Source organism: Apiospora phragmitis, assembly GCF_038363925.1.
Source record: "Apiospora phragmitis strain CBS 135458 chromosome Unknown utg000002l:1.0-5516284.0:1.0-5523493.0, whole genome shotgun sequence".
In the NCBI taxonomy this organism is placed as follows: Eukaryota; Fungi; Ascomycota; class Sordariomycetes; order Amphisphaeriales; family Apiosporaceae; genus Apiospora; species Apiospora phragmitis.
In genome coordinates this window covers 3,118,025-3,137,193 of record NW_027117400.1, presented here as the reverse complement: position 1 = coordinate 3,137,193, position 19,169 = coordinate 3,118,025, and the positions used below count along the sequence as shown (strand labels likewise).

At 49.0% G+C, this 19,169-nt stretch overlaps 6 protein-coding genes across 6 annotated transcripts; 4 read left to right on the top strand and 2 right to left on the bottom strand.

Annotated features, from left to right (window-relative positions):
* Window positions 1-669: 669 nt before the first annotated feature.
* Window positions 670-2,373, top strand: PG994_001768 (uncharacterized protein; the record flags this gene model as incomplete). The annotated part of the gene is made up of 1 exon (XM_066853177.1): window positions 670-2,373. One exon carries the CDS (start codon window positions 670-672, stop codon window positions 2,371-2,373), a length of 1,704 nt encoding a protein of 567 aa, XP_066721318.1.
* Window positions 2,374-3,230: 857 nt separating this feature from the next.
* On the top strand, window positions 3,231-4,409 carry PG994_001767 (uncharacterized protein; the record flags this gene model as incomplete). Its single annotated transcript, XM_066853176.1, has 1 exon — window positions 3,231-4,409. One exon carries the CDS (start codon window positions 3,231-3,233, stop codon window positions 4,407-4,409), a length of 1,179 nt encoding a protein of 392 aa, XP_066721317.1.
* Window positions 4,410-5,199: 790 nt separating this feature from the next.
* PG994_001766 (Cytochrome c1 heme lyase) lies at window positions 5,200-6,377 on the top strand (the record flags this gene model as incomplete). The annotated part of the gene is made up of 2 exons (XM_066853175.1): window positions 5,200-5,957; window positions 6,104-6,377. 2 exons carry the CDS (start codon window positions 5,200-5,202, stop codon window positions 6,375-6,377), a joined length of 1,032 nt encoding a protein of 343 aa, XP_066721316.1.
* Window positions 6,378-6,586: 209 nt separating this feature from the next.
* Window positions 6,587-7,951, bottom strand: PG994_001765 (uncharacterized protein; the record flags this gene model as incomplete). The annotated part of the gene is made up of 3 exons (XM_066853174.1): window positions 6,587-7,570; window positions 7,651-7,758; window positions 7,847-7,951. 3 exons carry the CDS (start codon window positions 7,949-7,951, stop codon window positions 6,587-6,589), a joined length of 1,197 nt encoding a protein of 398 aa, XP_066721315.1.
* A 1,185-nt stretch (window positions 7,952-9,136) lies between these two features.
* On the bottom strand, window positions 9,137-9,685 carry PG994_001764 (uncharacterized protein; the record flags this gene model as incomplete). Its single annotated transcript, XM_066853173.1, has 1 exon — window positions 9,137-9,685. One exon carries the CDS (start codon window positions 9,683-9,685, stop codon window positions 9,137-9,139), a length of 549 nt encoding a protein of 182 aa, XP_066721314.1.
* An 800-nt stretch (window positions 9,686-10,485) lies between these two features.
* PG994_001763 (GABA permease GabA) lies at window positions 10,486-12,149 on the top strand (the record flags this gene model as incomplete). The annotated part of the gene is made up of 2 exons (XM_066853172.1): window positions 10,486-11,817; window positions 11,883-12,149. The coding sequence occupies 2 exons, from the start codon at window positions 10,486-10,488 to the stop codon at window positions 12,147-12,149; spliced, it is 1,599 nt and encodes a 532-aa protein (XP_066721313.1).
* Window positions 12,150-19,169: the final 7,020 nt, after the last annotated feature.

Sequence of the window (19,169 nt, the reverse complement as noted above, 5' to 3'; positions counted from 1 at the left end):
TATGAAACAGCATCGGGCTGTTTTTCTGCAGGCCATGTAACATGTGCCCGTCGAGCTTTTCAATATTCTAGAGGTATCATCGTATCCAGTCACACGTAGAGTTTCTGCCAGACGAGGTTCAGATGGGGGCTGTTCTCATGGCCATCTGCTCATACCATGGTAACCTCTAGTACCTCGGGCCAGTTGGTCATCCCCCTACTCCATCTCTGGCACAGCCCGTACAGGATTCGCACATTTTGAGGCATCAACCCTCAGTACCACCGTAGGCAGACATACTGTATAAATCTCTTCATGTCAAGCTTTTCATCTGGACTCTGGGCCCGGAGTCGAACTTCCTCGTTCTAAGCACCTGAATCTTAATTCTGGGACGGTATAAAAGCTCTTCCCATTCCTCCCTGTTAATTCATTTTCTTCCAAACGAACCATCACTCCTTTCACTGCCACTTCTTACTGAGATCCTGTCTGAAGCCAATCACCACTTCCACGGTCATTCAAACTTCTACTTGAACACTTCTACTGTCATTACCTTTACTCAAGGCACACAGTATCATCTCCATTCTTCATTCTGATACTCATATCTCTTGAGACCAAACATACTCTCTTCACTACCCAAAACAGAGTCTTCAACTCGACCACTCTGCAGTGACCTTGCTTCACTCAAGGCACGACATGATCGTCACTCTGATACTCATCTCGAGATCAGACTTCTTCACACATTATTGCCTCTATCCGGCATCATCTTCTACAACAACTTCAACTTCAATTCAACAATTACTCTTGTTGTCAAGATGGCTTCCATTTTCCAAGGATCATCTGCCACCACTCTTGCAACTTCGCGTGCCCAGTCGTTTTCCCCTGCGGGGACCGGCTACCACTCACTCAATCTTCAATGGGCGTCCCATCTCTGAGAGACGCCTATTCCTCCGGGGCGGCCCTCTCGTCGACTTCTTGGACTTTCTCAACGCCCACTACGACGGCATCTGCCGCATCGTCCAGCCTGACGGCATGGTTAACCACCACTTCGATGAGCTCCGTGAGGACGTCATCAATCAGATCGACCAGCTCCTGGGCCCCCATGCCTTCGAGCTCTTCTCCCAGTCTCAAGGCGACGCCACCAAGGCCTGCTGGGCCGCCCTCACGGAGGGCGTCGATGAAAAGCTGGCCTCCAGCGAAGACCACTGTCGTTGGAGCAGGCTGAACCCCAACAAGACCTTCGCCCTCCTTCCGGACTCGGGCTTGAACTACTCCTTCGCCCAACCCGGACACGCAGAAGCCAACATTGGCTACGGCATCCCTGAGTTGATGGTCCGAGCCGTGCAAAGATCGCCAGAAATTCAGTATCGGTCGGGGAAGGCCAAGTCATCTATCAAATCAATTTCTATCGGCAACGTGGAAATCACAAAGCCCCAGCCCGTTGACAAGTTTCGGGACTGGGAAGAATATATGCGGTCGGTACGGGAAACTATCCGACCATCTCTTGTAGAGCTTCACGCTTCCGTGGGAAACACCCACGTGCCTGAGGGGAGTAGATACGGCGGGTTCTTCGCCGAACCTCGGGTCGTTTCAGCAAGCAGACTTGAGCACCGGAGGCGTCGGGAACAACTGTCAACCCAAAGTCTCGATCCGCAGACACCATCTCCTCGTCCAGTTCAAGATACTAGAGATCGACAACAGGGGCACCACGGCTCGGCAGGCCTTCTCTTCGGCCAGAGCATGCCCTCTAAGCTCATCACTCTGCCCAACCACTCTCAGCTTCTGAACCGCATCAACGATGATGACCTACAGCAAGAAAACAAAGAGTGGCCATCAGCAGAGGCAGATCGATACCAAGAGCGTTTCGCTTACGAGTCTAGCACTCTCAATGGCTCCAAATCTTACCTGACGCAAATGAACAGGCTGCCTTACGAGATCTTCCTCGGGGCAGAAGACGCCAGCTACGCCATGGCTTTCTGCTTTCTCCATCATCAGAACAGCGGTCCCATCTACCAGGAATCGATGGTGAACTACCTGCTCATCTTGGCCAACTTTTCCATAGCCGCAGAGCGCTTCAGCCGAGACAGCTGCGGCCCCGAAAGCATGCAGAGGGTCCTGGCGAAGACCCGAGAGTCCCTGTGGCAACGAGTTGGCATCAAAGAGTTCTCATCAGAACATACCGCCACTCGTACCAACCAGACAACTTGGGCAAAGGAATGTCGAACCATCCTCCGCGGTCTGTCCCAGGCACGCTGCAAGTTCGACAGTTATCCAATGCGCGAGCTGGGCCAGAAGCTTCCACCAAAGGTATACTCGCGGAAGGAAATGATGGAAATGATGGGCAAGCAGTCGACCAAGATGAGCAACCAACCCAAAAGACCAATGGTCTTTATCAGATAGCCGGGGAATAGCACTTGCTGCTATATGGGGGAGTTGAGGCGGTATCTGTGCTTGCTATCTTGGGTTTCTTGCTGGTTGACAATAGGGCCCTGCTGGCGTTTGGGATTGGGATCAGGATACGGGATTATGGAGGATATGGAGCTCGGGAGCAAAGTACTTTGCACTTATTTTCCAAGGACTCTGTTGGTTTTCACAGCTTCAGGCAGGACTTGCATCAATGAAACTTCAACATAAAATCTTCCCAGCTTGTGGTTCGTGATGTAGTGATCTGTGATGCGTCATTAGTTCTGTAGCTACATCTAGTACACCTGGTGAGTGAGCAGGTCACTGAACCCGACGAGTCATGCACGGTAGTAGTATAGTGCTCGGCCTTAATCAAGGACGAAACAGACACGAGTCCGTAAGCTGAAGGAAAGAGTATATGCCAGCTACAAGTAGACAGAAACAAAGTTGTGATGGTGGTTACGGACGACTATGGAAAACCAACCAGTAAGCGATCACCTGCATCAACGTGGCACAGGAACGGGACCCGACTTCAAATTGCTGAATATTTTCTGAAGGTCGGACCCCGACTAAGCACTATCACTATCGGCGACCTAAAGTATGAACGACCCCCCTGGAAAATATAAAGTGCAATTGATTTCAGTGAAGAATTACCCCACGATTGGACCCACGGCCCCACCACCATTCATTTGACCGCTCTACCCCCAAATCATCGTGAGTCGGGGTCCTGCTGCCATAAGCTTAGTGGTCCCCCTCCCTCCCCAAAACCCTTTTCCCGTCGCTTTGTTCTCGAGTCTTGAATTGCATTAGCTGTGATACCCCCCTTCGATTCCCATTCGACACAATTCAAAAAGATGGCTGATACCAAGGTCTACCGCGCCAGCACCACGGCACCCGTCAACATTGCCGTGGTCAAGTACTGGGGCAAGCGAGACGCCAAGCTGAACCTCCCCACCAACTCGTCCCTCTCCGTCACCCTGTCGCAGGCCGACCTGCGCACCCTGACCACGGCCTCGTGCTCGGCCGCCTTCCAGGATGACGTCCTGCTGCTGAACGGCGAGCCCTCCGACCTCACCGGCGCGCGCACCCAGGCCTGCCTGCGCGAGCTGCGCACCCGCCGCGCCGCCCTCGAGTCGAAGGACGCCTCGCTGCCCAAACTGTCCGCCATGCGCCTCCTCCTCGTCTCCGAGAACAACTTCCCGACCGCCGCGGGGCTGGCCTCATCCGCCGCCGGCTTCGCCGCCCTCGTCCGCGCCATAGCCGATCTCTATGAGCTCCCCTCGTCGCCGACCGAGCTGTCGCTCATCGCGCGCCAGGGCAGCGGCTCGGCGTGCCGCAGCCTGTTCGGCGGGTACGTGGCGTGGCAGATGGGCAGCCAGGCGGACGGCCTGGACTCGCAGGCCGTCGAGGTGGCGCCGGCCGCGCACTGGCCCGAGATGCGCGCGCTCATCCTGGTCGCGTCGGCCGCCAAGAAGGGCGTCAGCTCCACCAGCGGCATGCAGCAGACCGTCGCGACGTCGGGCCTGTTCCAGCAGCGCATTACCGACGTCGTGCCGGCCAACATGAAGCGCATGGAGGACGCCGTGGCCGCGCGCGACTTCGCCGCCTTCGCCGAGGTCACCATGCGCGACTCCAACTCGTTCCACGCCACCTGCGCCGACACCTACCCGCCCATCTTCTACATGAACGACGTCTCGCGGGCCGCCGTGCGCGCCGTCGAGGTCATCAACGCCGCCGCCGGCAAGACGGTCGCCGCGTACACCTTCGACGCCGGCCCGAACGCCGTCGTGTACTACCTGGAGGAGAACAAGGACCTGGTCCTCGGGGCGTTCTACCCCTTGTTGGAGAAGCTCGACGGGTGGAAGGACGGTGCCAAGGGACTCAAGTCCAGCGTGCAGTTCGACGAGACCGTTGCCAGCACGATAACGTCTGGTGTCAGCCGGGTCATCATGACCGGTGTCGGTGAAGGCCCTCAGAAGACCGATGTGTACCTGGTTTCGGAGAATGGCAAGCCTGTTTCTACAAGCGCATAAGAATGCCCCCTATCTAGAGTTGTCGATTTTAATGAAAGTCATAGACCCCAATGTGACAATATAACGAATTGTGGCGGGGAGACTCATCGACATGATTTGCACTTGAACCCAACTAATACGAGAAACCACACCGACACTGTGTTTTTGGCACTAAACGTATACATAGCATCTGAGGTTGGGTCCGTCTAACATGTACGCCACTCTCGGAATCCTTTTGGTTTGTAGTATTCAGCGAGATGTACTCCTTATGAACAACTGCAAAATCTCCCAAGGGGTTCCAAGCATACGTTATTACATGTAGTATGGGTCTTGCAGAATTATAACGGGCTACATATACCGACGTCAGTGCTTTGTATAGAATCCAAAGCAGCTCTTAATGCACGTCTGCATTAGATACAACTCCGCCTTGAGATCGATAGGAACTGTAAACTACCCTAACCCAGCGGGGCCACCCGTCCTCTGCTTTTTACTGGCTGTCCGGTTCCTTCGTTAGGCTCTAAAAAGTCCAGATAAAGAACCCCCCCCTGCTATCTGTCTCTGTCCACTGTAAAAAGTCCAAAGTTGTTTTTCAGCCGGCGCCCCGATGATTCTCCTAGCTCCGTCCCGGCTCTAGCTTGCGCCCAGTGTAGTGACGAAACTGACCGAAGACCAGACGATTACTTTTTTGCTCTAGAATATGCTGCAAGGTCTTTTAGATCAAGTCTTCCTACAGCGCAAAGCAGCTGATCGCAGCAATACCAACCCTTGTTCCTCTGGGCCGGAAAGAGAAACACCATCCACCACCAGCGCCATGTCCTCGTCGTCTTCCGCAGCAGCCCCGGAAACATGCCCGGTTGACCACAAAAGCCGCGAGGCCTGGTTATCGCAAGCCCGCGCCGCCGCCGCCGACTCACAATCGCAATCGCAGTCGCCGCAGTCGCAATTACCGCCGAAACACCCACCCACGACAGCTGCCGACGAGAGCTGCCCCGTCGACCACAAGGCGCGCGAAGCCTGGCTGGAGCACGCACGCAACGCAACAGCATCCGCGCCAGCACCCGCCTCCACACGCCCGCTGCCGTCGACCTCTGCACAACAAGTGCCTCAGCAAACCCCCACACAACCATCCTCCTCCTGGTCCAGTTCCCTAACATCCTGGCTCCCATCCTTCGGCTCCTCCTCCGGCAGTTCTACTACGCCCAAACAGCAACAATCGCAAACACCCCCCAGAACCGGCGGCATCCTCGACACCGGCCGCGAGATCTCGACCATCCCGCGCGCCTCCTCCATGCCTCCTTCTTCTCTTACGCCCGCCACCCCCAATACCAGTGCCAATGCGACAAGTCACGGCAGCAGGCCCGCGAACCAGGAGCAAGAGACGGGCGCCGACGCCGTGACGGGCAACTGGGTGTACCCCTCCGAAAAGATGTTCTTCGAGGCCATGAAGCGCAAAGGGCACGACCCGCAGTCGGCCGACATGCGCACCGTGGTGCCGATCCACAACGCCGTCAACGAGCGGGCCTGGGCCGAGATCAAGAAGTGGGAGGGGCCCTGGGTCGAGGGGACTAGGTACGTAAAATCCCAAGCCAAGATGCCGCAAAAAAATCGAATCGATCGGTATTTCCCAAGTCGCGGAGATGTGATGCGGGCAACCTACATTGGGAGAGAGAGGGAGAGTTCAATAAGTAGCTGCTAACAGGTTATGCGTATTATAGCTGCGGTGGGCCTCGGTTACACTCCTTTTCCGGCCTGAGTACCAAGATGTCGCCCAAGGCCCGCATCAACACGTTACTGGGCTACCAGTCGCCCTTCGACCGGCACGACTGGGTCGTCGACCGCTGCGGCAAGGAAATCGAGTACGTAATCGACTTCTACGCCGGACGCCCTGGCGGTGACAGCAAGTTGTCCTTCTACCTGGATGTCCGGCCTAAGCTGAATAGTTGGGATGGCATCAAAATGCGCGCCATGCGCGGATTGGGCATCATGTAGAGATTCACGTCAAATTGTAAGATGGGTTGTGTGTACGATCACATGTAAACAGCCTTTAGAAGTGTAGACAAACTCTGGCCACCGCCGAAAATTGCGCATTGCAGAAGAGAAAAGCAGTCAGAATTTTGCGTTATGGGTATCATGATGCAGCATCTCAAATCAACCTAGTTTACTCCAGTCCCCAATTCTTCCCATGTCGAGCATATGGTCTAGTCCATGGCCAGACGCATAGCTGGGCCAGTTTCTACAGCACCACCATCGACGGCCCATCCTGCGCTCGACAGTGCCTTCCAGAACTGATCTTCATCGAACCATAGCTTGTCGTCACCCTCGGCCAAAGCCTCCATGTATGCTCTCAACGCGTCTCGTGGTGTCGCGCCTTCCCGGAGGACGATGGTCTTCTCCGGTTGCGTTCCTTGGTTTGCGATGAAGTAATAATGGGTGTGGAGACAATCCAAATCAGTAGTCTTCAGCTGCAGTTCCTGAGGAAGTGTTCGGCAGAAACAGATGGGAGGGGCCTTCCAGAGCAGGATCAACTCGCGGCGGGCCACTTGGTCGGGGCGGAGGATGATACCGGTTTGGAGGTACTCGTCAACGACGATGCCGGCGCGCTGTCGGTTGAGGGTGCGCAGCTGGACAGAGCGGACGGCTTGGTAGTTGGTCCAGAGATGGACGCCAACCAAGATGAACATCCAGCACCAAACAGCCAGCTGTCCCTCCACAACACGGACAAACAGGCTTCCTGCCAGCATGCCCATGAGGGTAATGACGGTTTCCTGGCTACCATCCTTGGCATTCAACTCAGCGAGGTTGCCGGTCTTGGCGAAGTGAGCGCTCAAGCTGGCTTTGGCGGCGCCGGCAGCCACACCGCAGAGGGATCGCAAGATGCCGGTAGCACACAGGGCCATGATCTTGGGGTACGTGGGGAGGACAGGGGTCAGGACGTCGAGAAGAAGGGCCGTGTCGTTGAACAGATCTGCCGCGAACCGGTAGAACTTGCACTCAGGCTCGATGGCCTGGCCAAAGCGATGGGCAAAAAGGATGGTGGCCAGGCGGCCGGTGGAGTCCTGGAGGACGGAGAGGAGGACTGCGCCAGTAGCCGAGGAGCCAGCATCGCCGACCCCCATGCCCTGTAGCACGGCTCGGTTTGACAGCATTCCAGCAATCGAACTAGAGAAAGCCTGGAGCGAGTCCTGCGAAATCAAAGACGACATTAGTAATCGAAGAAAGCACAAGTGAATTAGCTGAATGGGTAGCAGTTATGCTCACTTACATAGATCTGGTATGGCTTGTAATCCAGGGTTACGCTGTGAGGGTAGCCGGCGGGCAAGAAGATGTCGAAGACATCCTTTGCATAGTTGCTCAATGTCTTCTTTCGAGGCTACAACAGGAAGAAATACCTTTTCGGTTAGTTGCCATCGACTTACACTGCGCTCGCACAAGGAGGGGTGGATGTTGAAAAGACTTACGACTGCTCGCCAAGTCTTGTCCTTGTTCTCGTCCTTTCTGTAGGCGCATACCACAGTACCCGACTCGTCGACTACACCGATGACCTTGGGAATAGATCGCTCCATGTCGGCGATCTTAGGGGAAATAACGTTGTTTGTAGGATTGTAGGATTAAGTCGCCGCTTGTGTTTTTTTTTTTTGCACGCGAAGCGGCTTAGGTGAGCTTGATGAAAAGTGAATGCTGCTTGCTTGACCTTTTGGCTCAGATGGGCAACTGAGGGGCACCAAATCAACAGCTTGATTGCATGTGGTGTCAGTCAATACAACTTCAAGAAGGTACGAATTAATGACCTCAATTTGATGTTTTCTTTCGCCATCTACACGTTCTCACAGGTGATTTACATGAAACGAACAATCGATACCTACTTGATTAAGTGAATGCAAATTTCTGATATGTGTACCTACTTGCGTGAAAACATCAGATGATTTCCAGCAAACAGATACTGGTAAGCAGGTTGACTTTTACACAACACCCCAACTTCAGCCTCTGACATTTTGAGAGGCTGAGTGAAATGATGCACAAACTCCTCATCTTGTCTATCAACGACATAGTGCCAAACCGCTGCTATTGTGTTGATAATATTAAAGGTATGCTGGAATTTGACTTGAACTCCAAACAACGAGCACAGCCCTGATCCTAACAAATACAGCCGAGGCAAGTGAAGCAATGAGATAGATCAATGGCTCTGCCTCTGGGAGGTTGAAGCTTTTAAAGCTTTGATCTGAAACCAGATAGCTCCTTAAAGTTTTCATCACTGGCTGTGCATGTGGAAAAGGTGTTCTTTATGTGCAAGGTAATGTTAACAGGAAACCAACATCAAACCACTATCAATCTTGCTCATTGCTAAGGTGGATGTATAATATATGACAAGAGGTGGTTTGTTAAGGTTAATGTCCCAGCGTGATAACTTATCGTCGAATCCTTCCTCGGCCATTTCTGTATTGGTGGACAGAGGCTCGGTGAATTACTATCAGCAACCCAAACTTCTCCATGCGATGCCCATGTGGACCTTTCGCTCCACCCGTTTATACCCCAACCTACGTAGCATGCAACAATTTCCCCTGGTAGGGCGCACCCCCCGCGCACATCCATCCGTCCAGGGCTTCAGCTCTTCGCATGGACATGCCCGAATCTGCATAGTACACCCGAGAGCCGCAATCGGAGTCTGGTCTAATGAATATCTAGCACCAAACCCCACACACTAATACCTCAGCGCTCTGGATGATCAGCTCCCAGCAGCTTGGCTTCAGTCATTGAGTGATTTCCCGGTTGGAGAAGTACGGCTTGGAAAAGAAGGGGAAGGCCGTTTCTAGCCAACTAAGCAGGCCGCGGTATAGTCTCTCGTAATTTCCGCGCTCGTACGCGTCGTCCGACACCCACCAGCTGGCATCCACATCGTAGGCCAGGAGGTCGGGCGTCGACAGCGGCGTGCGGGAGCCCATGGGGTAGAGGTAGAAGCAGCCAACGTAGGCACCACTACCGTCTTGCGCGACGTCGTGCACGACGTAGGCGAAGCTGTCGCGGTCGCGGAACTCGCGCTCGTGCCAGGCCATGTCCAGCCGGTTGAACTCCTCGGTCAGCTCCTCCTCGGGCCAAGAGCCGCCCCGCGTCTGGTGGATGATGTCGCGGCTGGCGTTGACGGCCGCCAAGTCTTCTCGGACGTGTTCCCTTCTCAGGGGTGTGGCCACCAGGGTCTCGTGCTGAAGCCGGGTGGGTGGCTGGAAGTCTGCAGGGACCACCAGGCGCTTGATGAAGTCACGGTAGTCCATGGTTATTAGTTGGGAGTCGTTGTCGGGCATGTTCCGATCCATACAACAGGGGGCCAGAATGGTCAGAAGCAGAAGGGTTAGGTAATTAATTATCCAACGTTGCTACTAATGCTAACACGTGTGTCCACCTCTACCAAGTATGCTCTTTCGAATTGGCACGTATGTATGTAAATAGTAGGGCGATCTTTATGCAGAAGCCAAGGCCGTAACAGATACATTCGTAATAGTAATTCATCGCTGCCTGCTTATCTCTAACATTTCATTAGTCACTGAAATATCCAGACGTTTTGCGGAGACCCTGGGGAAAAGCAGCCGTAAATTGGCCGATCTGAAAATGACGCTGGTGTTTCCACTATTGGAGGCGCTAAGAGCAGAACAAGCTCTCGCTACCGCTACCCTAGTGCATTAGCCCGGCTCCACCGGACAGGTCGGGGGAGGCGATTAAAGATAATGCCTAAGAGCTTTACGGAACAGCGCAAGCTACTGACTGGACGCTCGAAGCTGGACGGTTGACGGCTGTCTGGCACCCCCAAGTGAGAAAATTGATGGCGTCTTGAATAATAAACTAACCATGGGCTTTCAAAAGGTTGTCAAACCCACCGTCAGGGTGGCCGTCAGGTTCCTCACTTTTTTCCTCTCTCTGTAGTATTAGTACACCCTCGCTGTCTGTCGGCATACGCAGTATTATCTGACAATTGAGGCCTGATCATAGCCACCTCAGTCCATCCTACCATCTAATTATACATTTCCCGTTATTCTCATCCCTATAAACACACCTTATCTCGAAAGACTACTGTCCCGGGGAGTATATTCCCGGCACCAAGCCCACCATGGACGGCCCCCAAGCCTCTGCTGGCGTTCTTGGCGCCACCACCGACGATTCCACCATCTTGGAGCAAATGGGCCACAAGCAAGAGCTAAAACGAAACTTTTCCATGATCTCTATGCTTGGTCTCGCCTTCGCCATTCTCAACACCTGGACCGCTCTAGCCGCCTCCATCGCCCTCGCCCTACCGTCCGGAGGTCCCAGCGCCGTCATCTGGGGCCTGATGGTCGCCGGCTTGTGCAACCTCTGCCTCGCGGCCTCGCTGGCCGAATTCCTGTCCGCCTACCCGACAGCCGGCGGCCAATATCACTGGGTCGCCATCATCTCCTGGAAGAAATGGAGCCGCGGCATTAGCTACGTGACCGGCTGGATCAACGTCTCCGGCTGGGTCGCCCTGACGGCCACCGGCGGCCTGCTGGGCAGCACCTTCATTCTCAACATCATCTCCTTGATGCACCCCGACTACGAGGAAAAGGCCTGGCACCAGTTCCTGATCTACATCGCCTTCACGCTCATCGCGCTCTTCATCAATGCGTTCGGCACGAGATTCCTGCCTCTGTTCACCAAGGCGGCCTTCTTATGGTCCTTATCCGGCTTCGTCATCATCAGCATCACGATCCTGGCATGTGCTGCGCCCAATTACCAGAGCGCCAAATTCGTCTATGGTAGCTTCATTAACGAAGTTGGCTGGCCCGACGGACTTGCTTGGCTCCTGGGTCTTTTGCAGGGAGCCTTCGCCTTGACCGGCTTCGACGGCGTTGCCCACATGATCGAGGAGATCCCTCAACCCCAAATTCAGGGGCCCCGGATCATGTTATACGCCATTGGAATCGGCATGTTTACGGGCTGGGTTTTCCTCTCCTGCTTGCTCTTCTGCGTCAACAACATCGACACCGTTATTGATTCCGCTGCCGGTCCGCTGCTCCAAATCTTCATGGATGCGACCAAGAGCCCGGCCGGTAGCATCTGTCTGCTGATGTTCCCTCTGGTCTGTATGGTCTTCACCAGTGTCTCGCTCATGGCTACTAGTGGTCGAATGAGCTACGCCTTTGCTCGAGACAGGGGTTTGCCCTTTAGTCACATCTTCTCTAAAGTCCACCCTAAGCTGGATGTGCCCCTGAACGCGCTGCTGTGGACGGCGGCTTGGGACATTATCTTCGGTTGCGTCTTCTTGGGTTCTTCCAGCACCTTCAACGCCATTACCGCTGCCTCGGTCGTGGCTCTCGGCGTCACGTACGCCATCCCACCCACTATCAACGTGCTTCGGGGTCGCAAGATGTTGCCCGCCACGCGGGCCTTCAAGTTGCCGGAACCTGTTGGTTGGGTACTGAACCTTGTGAGTTATCTTCCAACCCTTCTTGGTAAATGAATGCGGCTTTAGTACTAATCCTTCACAATCAGGTTGGCATTGCGTGGACTATTCTCACCACGGTGCTCTTCGTGTTCCCACCCGAGACCCCGGTCACTCCGGACAACATGAACTATGCCGTCGCTGCGTTCGGCGTCATGATTCTGATCGCCGTCACAACCTGGTTCTTCGATGGCAGGAAACACTACGTAGGACCCCAGGTCGATGTCGACGGCCTGTTGAATGGTAAAGTGGAGGGCATGGAGCCCGTACAGACTCGGGAGTCTTACCCCGATCCCACTGCGGAAAAGAAGATTTAGAACTCATGATCTACGGAAGATCATTTATATATGTGTGTTATAGTGTATATATCTTTAAGAGAATACAGACGACCCAAAAGTGGTTAAATTCCTTCTTCATTTTGAACGCCGCCAATAAAGCAGCGCGGACGTCGGAAATGTCATTTCTATAGTAAAGCACCATATCGGGCCAGCAGATTTCGAACGGGCTTACGAGCACATGGCTTTTATTGACGCATTAGGGTCGCGCATCTAGGGGGAGGCAGCTCCCACGCCTTTACAGAAGTGAAGATCAAAGGAAGAAGCCGCTTGTCCAGGACTATCAGAAAAAGGGCTGCGCAAAATCTCGGTGGATACAGATGTGACTTGCAGATTTGTATTAGGACTAAGTTATTATTATCACCCCTTCCTTTCTTGCGTGTACCCGTATCTCCGTTTCCCCAGTCGTCAATTCAAATTGAGGAAGAAAACCAACCGTCGGATTACCGTACGTTGCTATACAGGCAGAATAGTAGCCTTCAGGGCACTGGAGCCCCGGTGAGTAGAACCCCTATCCGGACACGTGCACTAACGGGATGTATACAGATACGGTGCTGGTCCCTGAAGTCCGTGGTGTGGAACAAGGAGGCCAGCAATCCACATTATCGACGGGTATCGTATAGTATGAAGTGAAGCAGGTGATTCCTGTCGTCGACCCCGACAATCCGGATGGCAATGTTGTGCATCTGTATGTGCTGGCGTAGTCACAACTCTGGCCCGAGACGGCGGTACATCTGCCGTAATATGAGCAATAAAAAGTGTCTAGATAACACGGACTCTGGCAATTCGTTGGTTATGGCCAGGCCGTGGTGAGCGGCCCAAAGTTGCCGTATCGTGATGATGTAGTCCTGTTGGGCCTTGAGCTCGACGGAGACACGCGACGGCAGCACGAGGAGACAGCTTGATTCAAGTTCTGGGATTTGGAAAGCCCGGCTGGGTATTTTTTCAGGAACATTCAGGCTCTGAAGTGCGAAAACAAACACTCTGCCAAGACTGTCGAAGTAAGTGTGCATGATGCCACCCATGGCTAGCTCGCGACACTGTTGTGTTATTGGCTTCTCGGGACGGCTTCTCGATCTCTTCTTTTCGCTAGTTAAAATGTCCAGGTTTCTGTCCAGCCTGGTTGGCAGATAGGTAAGCTACGATTTATAGAAGAGCCTGTGACTGCGGCTGGACGTCCGTCGAAAAGTGCACATTCGGACTTCTTAAATTTTCCGGTTGGATGAAACGTACCATATGATAAGTTCATTGCTGGCGATCCTCGTAGCCGGCTGAGACGCTGCCCTGCGACTAGCGACGCCCTCGTTTGACATATCGAGTCTATGTTATGTATAAGCCCGTATCGCTTGTTCCATGGCAGGAGATGTAAAATACGGCTTATAACATCGATACCAGTCTGTTGTATATCAAGTTGGATATTGATTTCACATGTTTTGCGCCAGGATAGATCCCTTTCGTATCAATTGATACCGTTTTAAGGCCGGGCGGCCTACGGTTGTGTTCATGTACGAATTGAGCCATATCACTCCCTTTTCAAGTCGCTATCATCAGTAGTGACTTCGTTTTGCCAGAAACTGTCGACTCCATTCATATTTGCCTACCGTGGTGAGGTGCCAGGGTACATTTGTGCTTGAAAGACAGGGACTTAGAAAAGTGGCAGCGCGGAAGGCGTGTGTTGGCATGAAGTCAAACCATGATATTCCACAGGAAGCTTGACATAGTGCTCCAGCTTTCCTCAGTCCGGATATGAGACGGTTTCTAACATCTCAGCGCGGCTATCCACACAACTTTGGGCAGTCCTCTCGCTCCACGTATTAGGAGCTGCAAAGACTGGGAATCACTAGACCGAGGCTGCAGTAGATGGGACGGCGACACCGGGGTGCTAGCAGACCGTGGAAGGAACACCGAGTGAAGTTGTAAAGGAATTGACTAGCACAGAATATGGACTCGAGAAAATTAGTATCGGACGGGTTTCATGAGAGACCTGATTGAGTTTCTAGGCAATGGGATGTTTTGTATAAAGATAGACTCCAACAGGGATTAGGACATCTTCTTTGCCATTGCAAGAGCGTGAATGGCCACGAGACCTAGCGTGGAACGCTCAACTAACTTTCGCCAACAGTAAGTAATTCGGGAAAAGCAACTGAAAATACCCTACCTTGGCCTGGGCACATCACGATATCACAGTCCAAGTTTCCAAGGCCAGATTCAAAGGGTCAGTTCTTATGATAGATGAAGAGGCCACTCTCGATATTAAGAGCCACACAAGTCTCCCAGCTCATAATGCCCGACATAAGAGGCACCGGGGGAGCGTAGCCTTAACGTTGGTCTCCAGAGCCTCGCAAGGACGGATGATCGGTGTCTGGCGGGTCAGCTGATCGATTGCATGTGGCGTTTGTGAACCACAGAGTCAAGGTGCCGAATCCTCTCGAGCGGTGAAGGACTTGGCGAATGCGTCCCTAAACTGAATGTGTATATATACCCTGCGATACGAGATGATCGGGAGGGGGCAACTAGCAGCGACTCCCGAAGACTTGGAGGTCTCTCGCATTCGGCATCCCAAGGTGAGTTCTGACGTGATTCGGTCATCTCAGCAAACAGCGATGAATACGCAGCGATCTCCCTTGACAAACATCGGGAATATGGAAGAACGGCAACGGGGTTTTGGTTGTCGGTGCTGACGTGTAGTGGTTTGCCAGCGTATGTATACACCGAGGACCTGACTACTGTCGAACCGGGAACAGCGAGGTGTCGTGACTGCTTCCACACGTGTTCGAGAAGGCCGTCGTAACAGTTCCACCGCTTCTTTGTGCACGGGAGAAGGGAAGTGCCTGTCTCGTACGACGGAAGGCAGTTGTGAGACAGATCAAACTTACTGTTAGAATGGGCAATTCTAACCATCCCTACCTACCAACCAATGACGTCTATAAAGGTTGTCTTGTTAATCCCAGATTCGGTTCAACGAAACTCTGTTTTCGACGGATGAATGGCTGGATGGAATTGGGTTCGGCTACTATTTTAGCGTAACAGGACCAGATCCGGTAATCCTGCTTGATGAGGCAGGGAAACATTCTACCAATAGGGCAACGAGGTTGAAAAGCTTCAGTTCAAGACCACATCTCATGCCATGCACGGTTGGTTAAGTTATTGGATACATACCATCCTGGAGACCACCCTTCTCCAGAAGTCCTCTCTTTCATGAAAGCACACTAAAAAGAATTGTGTTGGCAGTTAGAGTGATTATTTATATATAGTATTAGTTAGCAGTTCGGCTAAACCCCGGAAACGTACGCACTAATATTTTACCGTACTTTTAATATATATATTTATTAAGAATATATTAAAAGAACTTTTATATTAATATATTATAATATTATTATAATTTTACGTTTTAAATATTTTAATAATAATATTTATTAATTATATATTAAATTAATTAAAAGCTTATATTATTTATTAATTTTAAATTCTATATTTATTATATTTTATAAATATTAACGAAATTTCATTAATAAAGCGGCGGTTTAATATTTTTTTAAAAATTTCTTTACTTTATTAATTAAAAAAATATACTTCCTTTTTATATTAATAAAAATAGATTTATTACCGGCTTAAATATCTTTATTTATAATTATATTAGAAAAGAGCTATTAAATTAATTTAAAACTATTAATATAATATATTATTTATTAAATAATAAAATAAAACATTATGAAATAATAATAAATTAATTAATAAGAAATATTTATTAAATATTTAAAGGTTTAAAAACAAGGCCTCTATTTTATTCAACGTTAATTATAATTTAATATTAAATATATTAATAATATAAAAAAAATTTCAAATTTAAATAAAAGTTATTACTTTAAAATATAACCTTAAATAATTAAGTAAAACCGCTAATAAATAATTTTAATATAGTTTTATTAAAATTAATAATTACTTTTAAAAAAGTTAATTAATCCTTTATTTATTTATTTAATTAATGGCTGTTAAATATATTAAATTAAAAAGTTAATATATTTCGCCGGTTTTAATTACTTAAAGTTAATATTATTTTATAAATATAGTTTATTATATAATTAAGTAATTAAACCGACTTTTAATAATTAAATTAAATACTTTAATAAATATAGTAAGTTATAAATAAAAACTCGTTATTATTTTTTAATTTTTAACGGCTATAAAAGCTACATTTCGACGTAATTTAAAGTATATTATAAAAATATTATTATTATTACGCATAGTTTTAATTTATTTTATTTACTTAAATTACTAAATATAATATTATATTTATTATTAAAGCGTTAATAAATTATATTATAAACCTAAAATTCTTTATCGCTTTTAAAGTCGCGTATTTTATTACTTTTATAAAAACTAATATCAAGTTTTAACTTAATATATTTAATTTAATATTCTATTATTTAAATAAAGTAATAAAAGATTAAATATACGTTTTTAAACGCTTATATTTATTTTATTACATTTTAAAACGGCTAGTACTTATATTTTTTTAAAATATTATTAAACATTTAATAATTGATTAAATATTTGTTTTATATTAAAAATAAGGTTTTTATTTATTAAAAAAGCTGTTTAATATTAATTTTAAATACTATAAATTAAATAATAAAAAGTAGAAATAAAATAATTTATAAAACAGCATTTATATATAATTAAATATATATTTTAAAAGAGGTTATTTTAATTTTTTAAAGCGTTATAAAATTATAAAATTACGAGTTTAACTTAAAAAAGCCTTTATTATTAAATAATTTTAAAAGATATAAAACGAGAAAATAAAAGAGAAGCATTTAGCGATTAATAAAAGTAAAAATAAAGGTTTATTAAAGCGAAGAGCGACCGGTGAGAAGCGCTGCTATATTTATAATAAAATAAATTATAATACGTAAATATATAAAATCGAGTAGCGAATTAAGATAACGAGTAATTTTAATTAATTTTAAGCATTATAATTAAATTCTTTTATATAAAAGTATTAAAATAAAATAAAAGTAAATTATTTAATAATATAAATTATTAATAAAAAACTTATATAATATATTTATTTATTAAAAATATATTAAAGAAATTTTATATTTTAATATTATAATATTATTATAATTTTACGCTTTAAATACTTATAAATTAATTTATAAATATATAGCTTCATTATATAAGGTTATTTATATCTTATTTTAATACCTAATAAAACTGCTAGAAAAAGTGTGTCGGGCGACTTGCAAGAAAAACCGACTGACCCCACGAGTTAGGCCTACTGAGCCGAGCCGAAGTCGCTCCCCTCGGGTTTGCTGGCAGTTCTCTTTGCGCAAGAATATCCGAACCGAGCCCAAGTTTCGTTCTCCTGCCAGGGCAGGTCAACCTGTAGATCCGAGCGAGATTCAGGGAGGCCGCGACATCTTTCCTCCTCCCCCGCATTCGCTTATCAATCCCCATGTTTCATTCCTTTTCCACGAGGCTCGAGTAAGAGAAGTCGGGGTAAAGCTAGGACCTCAGGAGCTGCATGCTGTAGGGCTAGGTACAGTTGGTACAGTACAGTAAAATAACCACGCGCCCAGAAGGGCCCCCAAAAGCCTCTTTTGCGGTGCTCCCAGGCCAATGATATGGGTCGTCCCTCCTCCATCATGCACCTGTCGATTTTAGGCCGGTGGGTTTTAGGCACCTTAAGCCCGCGCCGGGGCCGCTACGGTAACCGCAGGAAGTTTTAGAGGAGCTATAGTGGCCTGGATCGCAAGCACAGCCCAAAGACGTGATTCGTTGCGTGACACCTGGCATGCTCTTGCGCTGTCTGCCTGCCTCTCGACCGAGATCCCCCACACTCCAGGTACGTGCGTGCTACGACTTACTACTGTAGTTCGTCAGAGGAGGTTGTACTACTAGTCAGGACATGCACATGCAGCAAGGACATGCATTTGTGCGACCCCAGAGCGTTTTGCCCCTCGGACCATCTCGGATGAGGTCCTGGAAATGTGTTGCTTGTGATTTCGTGTTCCGTTGCTAAAAAAAACGTATTGCAGAGTATTCCGCAGGGCATATCCATATAGTAGTCACTATCCGAATGGACTATGCTCTCTGTGAGCAAAATTGAGTTTCTATTGGTCAGAGGTTCAAGGTCGTGTAAGTAGTCAGCCGTGAGCGGGCGACAAATTCAGATAAAACCGTACCATAAGCGGGTATGGATCGTATGACGAGCTTTCGGGTTTCCCTCTTGCAGTGGTGGGTTGAGCAGGTTGAGACCACAAACCCAGGAAACCCCCATCCGCCACCCCTCCCACGCTTCCAAAAGCCCCCCTGTGGAAAGTCCGAAAACCGCAGCTCTTGCATAACATGTGCATGTTATGTTGATTTGTCTAAGGCTTGCAAATGGTGTGAATCAATAATGGCAAGGCCAAGCAGTATCTAAATCCATATATTTGCTCTTGAGTTGCGCACACCACCAACACACTTTTCTCTTCTCACCATTCCCGCGCATTTAGTCGCTCTCCGTCCTCTGCTATTCAAAGACAAAGAAACAAGTTGACATCCCCCACATCGCCCATTCCCAGCCGCTGTCGTCATTCGCACAAGCTGAGCCTTGACGTTGAATCCTTTACGCTGCTCCATTACGCAACCAACAGACTTATCTTACCCTACCTACAGTAGAGTAGGATACGCATCTTCTGCTTTAGCTTAAATACGCCTACTAAAAAAAGGTTGGGTCTGTCCCTGTCAACTAAACCTCGGACCTCTCAGCCCTCTCGCCATTACCAACCTTGCCAAAAGTCGTGCCGAACTGCCAGGCCAGACAAACCCGGACGGATATTAAGACCAGCAGGCCCCGCTGAAAAAACGTCGCTGCCTCCTCCAAACCCGACTTGAATTCGTTTCTGTCCGTCCTTGGTCACGAAAAGTGAATTGTCGCTTTTTCCTTCTGCAAATATTCCCGTCGCGCACAGCAAGCAAATCGTCCAGTCGCCCAGAACTTCTGCCAATCTCAAA